Source organism: Loxodonta africana, chromosome 2, assembly GCF_030014295.1.
Source record: "Loxodonta africana isolate mLoxAfr1 chromosome 2, mLoxAfr1.hap2, whole genome shotgun sequence".
Classification (NCBI taxonomy): Eukaryota; Metazoa; Chordata; class Mammalia; order Proboscidea; family Elephantidae; genus Loxodonta; species Loxodonta africana.
In genome coordinates, this window is record NC_087343.1 from 153,058,268 (window position 1) to 153,073,760 (window position 15,493).

The window sequence follows — 15,493 nt, forward strand, 5'->3', positions numbered from 1 at the left end:
CTTTTCCTGTGCTTGTTTGCCCTCCTTACATCTGTATGTCTGTTCAAGGCTTTTGCCCACCTTTTTTTTTTTTTTTCAGTTGTGCTCTAACTGAAAGTTTACAGTTCTAGTCAGTTTCTCATATAAAAACTTATTCACGCATTGTTATGTGTCCCTAGTTGCTCTCCTTACAATGTGACAGCATACTCCTTCTCTCGACCCTGTATTTCCTGTGTCCGTTCAACCAACTCCTGTCCCGCTCTGCCTTCTCATCTCACCTCCAAATGGGAGCTGCCCACATAGTCTCATGTGTCTACTTGAGCTGAGAAGCATACTCCTCACCAGTATCATTTTATGTCTTATAGTCCAGTATAATCTTTGTCTAAAGAATTGGCTTTGGGAATGGTTTTAATTTGGGGCCAACAGAGAGTCTGGGGGCCATGAATTCTGGGTCCTTCTAGCCTCAGTCAAGCCATTAAGTCTTGTCTTTTTACTAGAATTTGAGGTCTGCATCCCACTTTTTTTTGTCCTGCTCCATCAGGGATCCTCTGTTGTGGTCCCTGTCAGGGCAGTCATTGGTGGAAGCCAAGCTTTTGCCCACTTTTAAGTTGGGTTGCTTTCTTACTGTTGAGTTTTGACAGTCCTTATATATTCTGGATACAAGTTCTTTGCTGGATATGATTTGCAAATATTTTCTCTCAGCCTGTAGCTTATCTTTCCATCCTCTTAACAGTGTCTTTTGAAGAGCAAAAGTTTTTAATTTTGATAAAGTCTAGTTAATTAATTTTTTTCTCTTATGGATTTTGCTTTTGGTGTCAGGTCTAAGAACTCTTTGCCTAAACTCGGATCATGAAGATTTTCTTCTAAAAGTTTTATAGTTTTGTTTTGCATTTAGATCTGTGATCCATTTTGTATAAAATGTGAGGTTTGGGTTGAAGGTTTTTTACATACTAATTTTTTCAATGCCACTTATTTGAAGAGACTGTCCTTCTCCATTGGGTTGCTTTTGTGTATTAAACATCAGACATCATCTGTGTGGGTCTGTAACTGGCTCCTGTCTTCCGTTCCTGTGATCTTTGTGTCTGCCGTTTTGCCAGTACCATAATGTCTTGATTACTGCAGCTTTATGCCAAGTCCTCTGAGGACAGCGGTAGTTCAGTGGTAGAATTCTTGCTGTCCATGGGGGACACCAGGTGTCTGTTCTTGGCCAGTCTACCTCACTGCAGCCACCATACATCTGTCAGTGGAGGCTTGTGTGTTGCTGTGATGCAGAACAGGTTTCAATGGAACTTTCAGACTAAGAGTAGGAAGAAAGGCCTGGTGATCTACTGAAAATCAGCCAGTGGAAACCCTATGGACCACAATAATCCAACCCTGCTGTGCACGGGCATGTCATGAGTCGGAGTCACGTCGATGGCAGTTAGCAGCGGTGACTAAAACTGCCTAAAAATAGGGTAAGATGATTCCTCCAACTTAATTTTTTTTAATTGTCTATTCTTTAAACATTTTTTAAAAAATTCTTTTCAAAAGCTAGCTACTGTAGTTCTCTTGCCTTTTGGTAAATTTTAGAATGTATTTATATCTACAAAAAGTCCTGTTGGGATTTTGAGAAATTCCGTTAAAACTATAGATCATTCTGGGAGGTGTTTAACTTGGATTGTGTATTCTCACATGCAGTAACCTTTGGTGGCATAGGCAGCCTGCTCCCTCATTTGCTGTGTTGTGATCATTTCAGAGTTAGAGCCCCAGCGATTACGTTGGTGTCATTTGAAGTGTAGAAGTAAATGAGGTGTGGTCTTCATCAAATTGAGTAGGAACAGCCGTTAAAAGATTTGCTGCCCACTATGTTGAGGGGCTCTGGGCCAGGTCCGCACCATGGTTCACAGCCTCGGTCACTGTGTATCTCACCTCTCTCACGCCGGGAGCGAGATCATGTGCTGGAGGACGCCCCCGCCTCAAGGCCCTGGAATTGTTGTGTACTGGGCACGGGCAGGATTTCTAACTTTTCCTCAATGTCTTCTGCCTGGCATAACAGCCCCACTGGTATTTATTTCTTCAGCAACCACATTAGGGATATACTCATGACATGGTGCATCACAACATAGTAAATTGCTTCTTCCCTTCAGCTTAAGTAATGTCACCCATGATATCGGGTTCTTAGCACCAGAGACACTTTGTTCTCTTCCCAAATACACTTTGGGGCTTCTCACATTGTCGGCCCCTCTCTCTCCTTTGACCCTTCACACTGGCTCCTCTGGTCTGTCTCAGGCAATAGTACAAATGGCCTCTAGTGGGATGGTGCAGGGCCGAGGAGTTGGTTGGTGTTCATGTTCTCATCCTGTGTATTTCTCCCCATCACTGCTCCCATCCCAAGTCACCTGGCTGACTTCAGGATCCAAGAAAAACTGCTGTCTACTCTCCAAGCTAAATGCAAAACCCAGGCTGTTCTAAGGTAGCTCTTCCCTTCAGATTATGTAAGATAGCTACTTGATAAAGTCTTGTGCAGTGGAAATGAGGCCATCATCTTAATAAACCATTTGAGGTACCCTTTGTGGGGCTTATTTTCTTCTCTCTGCCAGCATTAGAAGCTCTTGGTTACCTCCCTAGTCTTACAGGTACCTCTCCACGTAAATTCAATTATAATTCTTTCTTTTTATAAACTCATCTGGCTGGAGCTACTGGGCAAGCTGTTCCTCCCTCCAGCCAGCTTGTGGCAGTTCTGTGGATGTGCCAGGCCCTGTACTGCCCTGGGCCTAGGCTGCTTGCTGCAGATACGTTTTGCAAGACCAGGCCTTGTGCACACTTTTGGAATAGGAAACACAAACTTGTGTGCTGTCATGGAACCGTGGGCACTCAGTTCTTTAGTAGTGATATGAACATGAATGGTCAAATGTCTGTCAAGTTATGAAAGGTAATATTTGACAGGTACTAAAGGATCTCACTATTTAAGAAATCCCATGGTGAAACTTTCCTGTTCGTAAATTATGATCTTTTATTGTTGATCTGTCTTAATGACACTAAACTCTCTCCCCATCATAGCATTTTCCCATCTTAACTGAGGCAGTAGCTTCCACAACTCTGCCTTCCCATTTATTAAAGGAGGAAGCAGAGGCTCAGAGAGGTCAAGTGACTTACCTGAGGTTCACCCAGTTCTGGAGGAGCAGAGCCAGCACCTCAGCTCAGGTCTTCCTGACTCCCAAGATGGTAGCAGTGACATGGAGGGTATCAGCCCTGGTTTTGGCCCCTTCTTTTGTAGGTTATAGTAAAAACAAACAAACAAAAATCTTATTTTCTCTATGTGATTTAAGTGGGGTGAGTTCCACTCTTTGCTGGAAAGTACCAAGGAAATGGTTTGGCGTGCGCTAGTGCGTTCTCACACACGCCCTGTGCAGGCTGCTCTGCTACCTTCTTGCTCTCTCCAGCATCTCCACTTGGGGACCGAGGGTGCGTGGGTTGAGAGGACAATGGTCCTTTCAATTTAGTATTGTGTGACTATGGACAGAAAATGCAGTCGGCTCCCTCAGAGCTGTGACCAGCTCACCCCACTTCTCAGTGTGAAAAACAGACTGGAGGGAGCTGCCCCTCTAAAGACACTCTCGTCCCCAGAGAATTCAGTCCCTTTTCCATGACTCAGTGGATAAAGTCAGGAGTCTTGCTGGAATTTTCAAGATTCAGTTATGGGCTGATTGTATTTGCATTTGGTTGGCTTTTCTTTTTTTTTTTTAAGGCACAGGAAGAAAAACCTTTCTTCCAGTTTTTAGCCTTTTAAAACTTAGCCTTCTAACTTGGCCATTTCTGGTTTCCTATTATGTTCTGCAGACCTTGGTGTCTGCATTGTCTGAATGTCTGAACGATAGTCATAGATTCCTGTCACATCTGGGAAAATGCTCCCAGAGCTTTTCTTGCGTATGAAGTTTTCCTTACACCCTTCATCTAAGGAAATGGAATGTTTTCTAAGTAGTTCACGCTCTCAGGCTCTGAAGGGTTTTAACAGCTAAAGCTGTGTGTATTCTGCCACCACTCCACCCCAGCACACACTCAGACAGCCCTTGGCTTCTCCCTGGAATTGTTCCTCTTTTCCTTTTCTGTCTGACCAGCTGTGCCCACACGGACTAGCAGTTCTGCTTCTATGATCCCAGAAAGATTTGGGGCCAAACGTAAATGCTAATCAGAATATGTATTGGCTGGAGAAGGCCCTCACCTCACAGAAACCTAGCGTTAAGAAAGCTGAGCTTGTTCATGATATCTTCTGTGCGATGTCACCCCATTATGGCTCCTATTTATTATGTCCTCTCTCTTCCACTCTGGGCCAAGTGCTTCACATTATCTTATGTTTTTGTCACAACAGCCCTCTGAAGTAGGGATTCCCTCTCCCCCGTTTTGCAAGTGGGATGTTTTGGGCACTGGGAGGCTTCGACTTGCTCAAAGTCACACAGCCTGTCAGTGGCAGAGTCAGAATTGGAACTTGAGCAGTGTCCCTCCACAGCCCAGGTACTTACTCACTGTCCTTAGAGAACAAAGCATCCCAAGGGGAGGGGGTGGCCTAGGAGAGTTGGAAGTTGATCTCTTGATGGGGGGTACCCAGGTGCCAGGTCTCCTCCTTCCCCCCCCACCCCACCCAGGGGGTGTCCTGTTCTGGGCCAGCACACCCACTCACCTGCGAGACTGCCCGTTGCTGCCAGGGGAGCTCTGGCAGTTCACTCCAGCACCCAGTTCCCTGCTGGGCCTGGGCGTTGTGAGGTGATGGGCCCTGACTTTCTTTGGGACACAGGTGAGGTATAGATCCTCACCACACACACACACGCACACGTGTGCACGCACACGTGTGCGCGCACACATGCATGCACTCACGCCTTGGATTTAGAGGCAGAGTGCAGGCACAGAGGGAAGAGAGGCCTTTCACCCACCGATACTTAGCTGCATATCAGATCCCACGGTACCAGGCTGCTGTCTGACTGAAAGTGAGCCTAGTCTTGATGTGCAGAGAGCACTGGGCCAGGAGGCAGGGTGTTGGGTGACAGGCCAGGACCTGGCTTTAATTCACTTTGTGGCCTCAGTCAAGTTACTTTGCTCCCCTGAGCTCAGCATCCTCGTCTTAACAAAAAAATGACTGTCAGCCAAGATGATCTCCCAGCACTTTCATTTGTAGTTCTGGCATCTGAGGAGTTGTCAGTTGTCCCAGTATCTACAACCAGCCCTGTCCTATTGGCACCAGCAGCTCAAGCCCGAGGGCCGGCCCACAGGAGGGTTGCAGTGCCGCCCTGCTTGTCAGACTGGCACAACTGGCCCAGATGTCCACCCTCAAATTTTGCCATCAGATCTACTTTTCAAAAGATTGATCGCGGTGGGCAGGGCTAAAGCCGAAGTGAACTGACTGCTCCCCTTTCCTTTCCGTCATTTCTTCTTGAAACCAAAGGCCTTGTGATCAAGCCCGGGGTGGGGGACTGGAGCTCACCCCTCCTGTGGACTCTGGAAGTCCCTCTCTGGTAGAATGGGCCTGGGGCTTCCTGATTCTAGGAGACAGATGACACACTTCCCTTGGGTCCCTAGACCCTGGTCACCCTCTCAGAAGGTTTGGTCTCAGCCCTGGGATAGCTGCTTGGTTTTGTCCAGGGGCTGCCTCTGGACAGGATGGTCGCAGCTGCACTTCTGAGGACCTAGGAACAGGGACCCACATACAGGTCATCAGGCTCTCACCCTTTCCAGACCAATCCGTGTAAACACCTGGCACTCAGTGTCTGGAGAGTGAGTGGCTGGTGAATATTTATGTTGGGAAGCAGTCACCCAGCGTGGAGCCCCTGGCCACACACTTGGTGGTAAATGCTCAGCCAGTGCTGGTTGGCACAGTTGGGTGCACAGTGGGTGGGTGAATTCATTGGCCAGCTCCCAGACTGCTTGCCTTGGAATGGGTGTTTTGGGACACTGAAGCAGGGAAAGGAGCAGGGACTTGAGAGGCATGGTCTCTCCTGACTCACAGCTTCACAGGAGGACAGTAAGGGCAGCACTGGAGCTGCAAGAGGAGGAGGCAAGAGGAGCAGGGCAGGCAAGGAGGTCCCGGGAAGGCCCCGAGCTTAACAGGCAAAGGCAACTGCCATTGCAGACTGGGCCAAAGCTGGCCAGTTCTGCCAGATTCTTGAAGCCCCGTATCTCTCCTCCTCTTAAACTTCAGAATCCAGTGAAAACTATGGGTCCTTGGAAGGATCGGAGTTGGGCTAGTTCCCTCTGCTGGTCACACTGGCACTCTCCCTGTCTGCATACTTACCTGGTGCTCCCCGGGGCTTGAAGCAGATGGCTCAGTAGCACCGCCATTAGGACAGTTTGCTCCCATCAGTGCAGCCCCTTGGTGCTGGGTAGTAAATGTCTTGAGGCTTTACATATTCCTATCATGCCTAAAGATTTTATTTCCCTTCCTGCCTCTTGGCCTGAACAATAGGAGAGCTATTTCTGCATTTTCTAGCACCTCTTGGGAGGCTGGCCTTCTTCAGTTGGTCTCAATGCCCAAAGTGGTGTGAGGCCTGTTGAGCACAGACTACAGGTCACCCGTCCCTGGCAAGGCTGTCTTCTCTACTCCGGCGGCACTTCTGAGGAGGTGCTGTGGCTGTGGTGGTCTTAGCAGGTGAGGATCAGCCCTGGGTGCTCATCCCTAGTCTGGGCCATACAGGGCCAGGGTACTGCTTTCTACTTTGTGGAGCAAGAAGGCCTCGGATGCCTGAGCCTTTTAGGAGGCTCCAGTCCACATATGCACCTCTCTGAGGACATCATTTTGACTGTGTGCCTCTCCTGATCAGCTCTGTTGGCTTGGGGCTTTGTGCATATGCATATGCAAGCAGGAGGGGCCTCAGAAGGCTCTGTTACCTTCAGTTTGAAGCACTTGATGAATCATTTAAAAAGTCTAAACTGAGCAACTAAAGGTTTCAGGTGCCGGGGTGGGGCTGACGGAGAAATTGGAGCATTCAGCTGAGATGGCCTCTGCTTACCTTTCTGGCAGGCCATCCCTGCCCTAGCCCCTGTGGGGCCCATCGTCTTCCCAGAGCCAGGTTTCTGAGTAGTCCATGTGAATGGCACCCCTGGGTTTGTACAGTACAGTTGTCCTATACCCTAGAACCAACGGGACTGCTGGCTGGTGTGTCTGGTGGCCAAGTTTTCAGTGGGCACAGGCGGACCTGGAGGGAAGGACCCCAGCACCCAGGCAGGCTCTATCCCTCCCCAAGCAGGCATCTCCCATCTATCTGTCTTCTCTGCTCCCAGGGCTGCTCTGCATCTGAGAACCAAGGCTTAGCTGGGCCTTCCGGACCTAGTCTGGGCCTCTGGGTCATGCCCACATGCCTGTACACCTCTCCTTCACACTCCCCTTGACCCTTCACCCCCCCACCCCCCCCATACACACCTCTCTCTCTCTCCCTCTTGCTTTCACACTTACATTCTGGCCTCACACTGGGCTGGGGCTGAGAACACTTTAGGGTTGGTGCCAAAGGGCTGTCTGGGGCAAGAGAGACAAGCCAGTGAAGGGACCCAGAGACGTGCCCTCCAATCCAACTGTAGTCCTCTGGAAATAGTCCCTTCTTGCCTGGGGCCAGGGCATAGGCCCTTGCCACTGGCTGTATAGGGTGGCTCCTGCTGCTGAGACACTGGACAGTGAATGAGAAGGTTATATAAACCAATCCTTCAGCTCCTCAAGGCCCTGCATCCATCACCAGGAGGAGCTGGAGTCCAGCCCCTGTCCCCAGGCTGGCCACAGGGGGGCACTTGATCTCCAAGAAGAAGCCACCGTGGGCACCAGAACATCTTTCCAGGCCAGGCCTTGACTGCTGACTTGCCTGGAAGGGTTGTGTCCACCCCACCCCACCCCTTGCTCTTCTGACCCCCTCCTTTTTTTTTTTTTTTTAAAGGCTTTTCTCTTGAAAGAACTTCGGACTTACAGAAGAGTTCCAAAGAGAGTATGAGGTTTCTGTATACCATTCACCTAGCTTCTCCTAATGGTTGATGTCTTACATAACCATAGTTTTGCCTCCTTTTTATGTACTACTTGCCAGTATGGGAGGCCTGGGTGTGAAATACCAGGGCTGGAGCCATCTCTGCCACAGCTCCCACTGATAACTAGGATTGCCGGCTAAGCTTCAGTCCACATAGCTCCCTGGCTTCCAGTTCCCGAGATGCCATATGCCAGGCAGGAAGAGCTGCACACTGGTGGCCAAGGTTTCAGTGCGCTTGGGCAGGCTCTTTCCCTCTCCCAGCAGGCATCTCCCATCTCTCTTCTCTGCTCCCAGCATGGGGCTGAGAAGGTGGTGCCCCTCCCAGAGTCCCAGGGCTGCTCTGCACCCAAGAACCAAGGCTTACCTGGGCCTTCCTGACCTAGTCTGGGCCTAGGACATCTCAGGCAGAGAGCACCACTCGGGGGGTGGAAACGCTGAGCAGAGGTGTGGAACAGTGAGGCGCCTGGAGTGGAGTGGGATCTGGGGCAAAGACTAGGCCACGCAGCTCAATGCAGCAGCACCTCTAGGTGCAGTACCTTGGACCCTGTGGGTTGGTCGGACATCTCTGAAGATACAGTTGTAAAAAGTCCTATTTCTGGGCCCCATAGCAGGTGTTATGAGAAACTGTGAGGCCTTCCTTAGAGCTTTCTCCTGGGCCAGTCACCCCCTGCTTTGGATGAAAAAGGAAAAGAAACTCAGGTCACTCCTAACCCCAGGCATGTCCCCTCAACCCTCCCAAAATCTTGGCCCAGGCAGAAGGGCCCAGGGAGGTGGGGATGTAGGGGGTGCCCTGAGGGTGGAGGTTCTGTTCTCAGCTAGTTGAAGAGAAAATGTTACAAAGACCTTGAGGCTCCAGGAAATAACTGACTCAGGCTTCTGAGGTATCTGCAGACTTACTGCCCCATCAGGGTTGACACAGCTTTCCATTTAAGTCTTCTGTTCTGAAGCCACTATTTTCAACCTCTGTAAGCATTGCTGGGGAGTCATGAGCTCAGAGTCCCTTATTTCCCCAGCTTTCAGACTACGTTGTGTGAAATAAGCCCCAGCCTGGGCAAACTTAACTGAAGGAGAAAGGTATTAGAGTAAGCAAGACTGGGACAGTCTTGCGTCCCTAAGTTGCTCCCGGGTCAGTGGTCTGACAGGAGAGGCACTGCCACCATCTCTGCCCTTCATGGTGCTGGACGGGCTGGAATTGGGAAGCAGTGAGATGGGCCCTGTGATACCTGTCCCCTAGGGCTGTGGTGAAGACTGCATGGCAGCGCCTTGAAGGCCCTTGGCACAGGTGCTGGCACACTGTGAACGCTTCAGTCTGTGGTAGCCTGCAGGGCCTCTCACACAGCAGCACCTCGAGCTATGTGTCTGGGCCGAGTCTGGGATGGCCTATGGATGAACCAAGCAGGCATTTCTAGAACTGGCAGGGGATGGGCCCCTTCTGGCCCAGGAGCAGGAGAGCAGTTCTTCTGGCAGGGAGAGGAGAAGGAAGGGGTTACTCAAGGCGGGGGGTGGGGGGGGGCGGCAGCGGGGGGGCGGGGGCAGTGTCTACAGCCAACTACACTCCTGGTTTCCCTGTCCAAAGCTGCCTGTGCATGACGGGGCGGGGGGGGGGGGCCTGCGGGAACATACAGGTGGCATTCTCCATGGGGTCTTCCTGCTGCAGTACCCAGGCCTTCAGTGGGTGGGGAGGGCTCTGGCTGGTGTGGGAGTTAAAACACAGGTCTGTGATGTAGCCCCACTAGCTCCTAGTCCTGCCTCTGTGCCTAGTCCTGTGTGTTTGAACAAGAGACTTAACCTCTCTGAAGCCCCAAGTTCCTTACCTGTAAAATGGGGATGAATAGTATCTACTGAAGGTTATCAGGCAGTGTACTTTATGAGACCTCAGAATAAATGGATCATCCTTTCCCCGTTGACCAGGTCTCCCTGGTGCTGGCTTCTTTCCTCCCAGACCCACAGCTTTACCCAGAATACCTCTGCCCATGTTGCTGAGTGGATGAAAGCCGCGTGGGATTAAACATGTGCCATGTGGGAAGGGAAAAGGGGTGGCCTAGAGGGCGGCTGATATCATGGAAGGGCTTTAAAAAGCTCACTACCACCCATCTCATTCTAGCTACTATACCAGTCTGCAGGGAGAGGTCTTGCCAAGAGAGGAGGTACAAAAATAGATACCAAACACAAAAATAGAACTGAAACAAAGATTGTCAAAGGACTAGTTTATAAGATTCATGCGTTCATGAGCTTTGAAAAAGTTTAAAATTCTTACTGCTTATGAGTTTGATGATGGTGGTGGTTTTGAGATTTGTTATAAGCAGCCACAGATCCTTCGACGCTGACGCTGACCATCAGCCATGTTAAATACATCCTTAGGAGGAGAGAGGCTAATTGTCAGCCAGAAGTCAGCTGACAAGTGCAGTGTGGTTGGGGTCCTTCTTGACCTCGGGATTTTTTAGCACTCCGATCTCTTAATGGAGCACTTAGCCCTGACAGGGCTCAGACTTACAACTCCAGAACATTCTGAGGAAAAGCAGGAATGCCAGGCTCGGGGACACAGCAGGCTCCAGCCACCCATCCCACTTGACTTGGTTTTCATCCTGTCTTCATTATTGCTTTAGGGCTGAGGACTTTGACCATCAGAGTATAGAGGTTGAGGGCACATTCTGATACTGTGTATTGCCGAGGTATGAAAAACCAGGGTTTCTTGGTCATTCTGCTAGGGCCTAAAGCCTCTTCTTCAGAGGTTTTAATTCCACCCACTCTCTTACCCTTGTGTGATGGCTTAGGTGTATCTGAAGAAACACCTCCCAGGTTCTCTATAGGTAAGGGAATATGGTGCCGGCTAGTTTATAAGCCAAGTAAGGTTAGCCAACTTTACCACAAACAACAGCAATGGACGTTTCTTAATTATCTCAACTCTAGCTGCCCTGATGTGAGGCTGTGTTCTGTAGGTTGCCTAGCACATGTCCCTGCAGGGAATAGAGTGTCCTTAGCCTGGACTGGCAGAAGGAGGGAAAGTAATTGATGAGCCAAGTCACCCTTCCTTGTCATCAACAGTTGACAGAGCAGAAAGGCCATACCCAGTCTGCTTATAGGCTTTCAATTGCTGTCACCCTCCCTTGGGCAGGGGAGGCTCTGCTCTGTAGGGCGGTTTTGTACCGGCTCACTCTAACCCTCTCTCCCCTTCTCCTTCAGTGTATGTGGTGGAAGACCAAAGAAGGGATGACCTGGCCTCATCGACCTGCCTCACAGCCTGCTGGACTGCTCTCTGTTGCTGCTGTCTCTGGGACATGCTCACCTGACCATCCCAGCCCTCGCATCCTGCCAGCGCTGCTGCCGCCTCTGACGAGTGTGCCTGCCCCCATCTCTTCTGATTGCTGAAACAAATGACTGGCTCTGCCCAGGCACCTCTGCCTTCACCCAGTGGGATTCTAGATTAGTGGGAGTTGCTGCTGTTTAATTCAGTGACTTGATCTTTTTAATGTTAGATTCTGGTTCTTACTGGTCTTTAACCAATGTGCTGAAGACACTCCTTTTATTTGTTTTGGCCAAAGGCTTATGAAATATGTATATTTATAATTTTGAGATTATACAGTCACGGTAGTGGCAAGATGTAACACACCACTGAATGACTTCTCTGCTAGCACCCTGTATGCTTCAATAAATCTGTCCAAACCTCAACTGTCTCCATTATTGCAGTTAGAATCTAAGCCCTTAATCTGTGTTCCTATGCGCCTCCTGGACTCTGTTACCATTTCTAACTACTCATCTGTTCACCTAAGTCCCAGATTAAGGCTTGTAAAACTTGGGTATCTCCAGTGTTACTGTCTGGTATCTGAAGAGGAGCCTACTTACCTTTCACTCTGGTACTACACAAGCAGTGTGGGAGTGTCGGGAAGGCAGGTTCCAAGGCCAGGGGTCCTCAGGCCCCTGGCTCCACTGAGAGATAAGCTCAGGTTGGAGCATTCACCAGGGAGCTGCACCCCTTTTTTCCCAGAACTTAGGAAAGGGACCTCTGTGCAAGGCCAGACCCAAAGCTTCCCTTTCCTGCTGTCCCTTCCACCCCGCTAAATATGCACATCCACAGGAAAGAGCTGTCCCAATGCAAAAGAGCCAGCCCTGCCATTCATCTCCGCTTTGGCCACAGGGTGGCGCTGAGCTGCTGCAGCAGCGAGTCAGGTTTTCCTTGTTCAGCTGGCCTACCAGGCCAGCCCGCTAAGATAAGAGGCTGCAGCTGGCAGCTCTGTCTCTGCTCTCTTGCACAACTTTCCTCCTAAGCAGTGGTGGGCAGATAAATGTTTACCTGCTCTCTCTCTTTAGCATTCCTAATTTCTGAGGTGTAAATGCTCCCACTTAGGCTGATTTCAAGCTACCAAAGTGAGTCACTGAACAGAGCTGGGAATAGAGGTGCAGAAGCACCCATTATATGGATTTCCACCATCCAGATACAACAGACTATTAACCTCAGGAACGCAGATAATCGTAAGGTGTAGTAAAATAATTAGGAAGAGATGAATTTTAAATATTACCCTTATTTTTAATATAATTTCATTGTAATTTTACATAATTTAATAATGGATGTGTTTAACAACTGGCTTGCAACAAAATTTCTGAAAATGTGCTAATTGGTTCTCGTTAGCCAGTACAAGTTGGCTCCAGCATACTATTGCCCTCTGAGCCCCAGGAGACCTCGGGATTGTGGTGTCCACTTCCTCATGATACTGACCAAAGGGAGACAATCTTGGAGGTACTGCTGGTTTATTACTGAATTTTCTTTTGGAATCTTTGGGAAGAAGCAGGGAAGGAATCTTTAGACAGACTGCCAGAGAGGAACCAGTATTCTTCTGTTCATTTAAATGCAGCCATACTCTGGTCTTCCTTCTTCCCTATCTGTATACTACATGGAGGCCCAGAAGTTAAGAGAATTAATCAAAGGACCAGAAAGGGAAAAGAGAAGAGGGCAAGATCCCAATTGCCAAGGAGGGACAGGCTTCCATGCAGAAGGGGGAGGGCCCCAGTCCTGGAGGGGGGCTGGCAGGAGCTGAGGTACACAGAGGTGGGCCACTGCCTCTCTGGCCTCTGCTCTCATCCTCGGCTCAAGCAAAGCAGATGTAGCAGAGTGGGACAGATGCCATTATAAGTCTGACCAACATGGTACCAGTGGTGGGCTCGGGCAGAGCTTCCCTGTCTGTCCTGGCTCCCACCTTCTTTCCTGGGAGTTCATACCCCACCCCCAGGACCACAGTGTCCTGGGCAGGAGTGGCAGGCAGAACCAGGAAAAAAATACAGGATTGGGATCTGCAAGGGACTGAGGGTAATGAAGACAATCTGGAGTGATGAGGCCACCCAGTAAAATGTCCATCAGGGCAGAGCAGAGGCTTTCCTTGCACACAGGGACCTGCCCTCACCAGGAATGGGAGGGGTCTGGAGGGACAGTGTCCCCTCAAGGCCTCCTACTGGGCCCTTCGTGCCATCAGCATCTCCCGGATGTTGTCCTCAGCTTCTTTCACGCTTCGCTCAAGGTAGGATTTTTTCTGCTGCAATGTGAGAAAAAAACAAGGTTAGGACCAGGGTGAGGGGGCCAGGTTGGCGAAGGCAGCTTTTGTGCCCAATGGTTATGGCTTTCCCTTTGGGATCAGTGACTTCCAAGTGCAGCATACCAGCTACTGGGAGCCAGGTACACACACCTGCCCAGAGTCCCTCTCCTAACCCAGAGGGAGGACCCAGTGGCAGAAGGGAGGAAGTGGCTTGGCACAGGAAGCAGAAGTACTCTATGGAAGACAAGCATTCTTCCCCCAGAAGGAAGTAGACTCTAAAAACAGGCATCTCGGTACATGAAGCTATAGCAGACAAAGGCCAGGAAATTCCAGGACAAAGCTCCTGCGCCATAACAGACTGCCTCCTCTCAAGGTTTTCCATGGACTGGGCCAGACGCCTGTAGCTCCCGCTGCTGCGGAACTGACATCGCGCACTGCTCCATCCAGCAAGCGGGTGGCGGCCTGAGGACTGGGAAACTGTATTATGCCTCACCAAGGCAGCTGAGTCAGGATGGAATCTGCTTTTCTAATGAAACTACCGCCTGCCAGGAATCCAGGACAGTGACACACTGAGTAAAACAGACCTTTTAGACGTTTACTTCCTACCCCATCTGGGTCCTAAATAAAAAAGCCTGACTTAGACAAAGAACTGCTTTCAGGAGCCACATCTGGACCTGGATTACAAAAGATTAGTCGAAGGAAATAATGTCTGTCCATACTTCTGCGGTCATCCCAGAAGTATGGTGGCTTCACAGTGGTCCCTGCCCTGTGGACATAGTTGTGGCTGCATTCTCACTTAACCAATGTGAAATGAAGGCTCCTTTTTTGAGGAACGCTATCCATGTCCTGAGAGAATAGTTAAAACCCTCCCAGGGTACACAGGACTGTTTGAGCCACAGTTGGAGCCAGTAAAGCAGAGCCCAGCCCAGGCAGTCCACACAAGGCCCATGCCTTTCTCTCTCCCCCACACCATTCCTTCACTCAAGCAGCTGTAGACTCAATGTGACCACTCAAGTGCCGATGTGACCTGGGGAGGCCAGTGAAAGGTTGGGGAAGAGGACAGATGAGCTATATACATCAGAGGGAAAAAGAAATGGATGTTCCTTATTCCCTGAGGCCTTGACCACTAAACCTTTCTGGTGCCCCTCTACATATCCCTTTCTCTAATTTCTCCCACTCCCTGTGCGAATAGTTATCAAACGATACACTTAGAGGCTTCTTCCTATAAGTGCCAAATTCTGTGGCATACACAAACCCTTATCCAGCCTGTGTGAAGCTCTGATTCCTGTTTGTCCTCTAATGTCTAATTTCCTTAAGACAAGAAAGAGCCATATCTCTTTACTGATCTCCCATCTGCCCTACTTGCACACATTCCTTACAACACAACAGGAGCTCCATAAATGGCTCATAGAGGCCGTGATAACAATTCAATGAGTACAAATGTATTGTTGCTAAGGAATTTTGTTTAATTACACTGCTAACCTGATATAGTCCTATCACTGTGATATCACAGTGGAAACTTAAACTTCCTTCGATAAACAACCCTTAGACTTTACTTGTGGTGACTTAAAATGAGGCAAATACTAATAACTCCTGACGCACCACTCAAGAATGCATGTGCACTGGGTGTGCACAGAAGGGGAGCAAGCAGGGTTCCACCTCTGCAGGGGTCAGCCGGTGCTGGGGGCCCAGTCTGTTGCACTCAATCTCTACCAACCTGCTGCCACAGCTGGCAAAACCACAAACTGAAACATCAGCCACAGCTTTTCTGCCCTACTGCTTAGACCTCTGGCCAACCAAAATCAGGTTGTGATTCTCAGTTTTAAAACTTCAACAGATGGGGTGTTCCCAGCAGAGTGGGGCCTGTTTTCTGACTGTATTTCAATCGTTCCTCTCCCATCCCCAAGCACATCTAAACCCAAAAGACCCTCATAACCCAATCCAGACCAAGGAACCTGAAATGAGAGCTGCCCCCAGAGTCAGAGTCCATCCCAAGGCTCTCCTGGACCCAGAGGA

General features: G+C 49.7%; 1 protein-coding gene across 2 annotated transcripts in view; it reads right to left on the reverse strand.

The window, feature by feature from the left end:
* Positions 1-12,681: 12,681 nt before the first annotated feature.
* PFDN1 (prefoldin subunit 1) overlaps positions 12,682-15,493 on the reverse strand; it is a 65,412-nt gene continuing 62,600 nt past the window's right edge. For both annotated transcript variants that reach the window (XM_064277029.1, XM_064277019.1), the window contains one exon: positions 12,682-13,477. Coding sequence is in view for 1 of the 2 variants with exons in the window: in XM_064277019.1 (XP_064133089.1) it covers positions 13,394-13,477 (84 nt within the window). In the remaining variant the exon portion in view is untranslated. The remainder of the gene's footprint in view (positions 13,478-15,493) is intronic.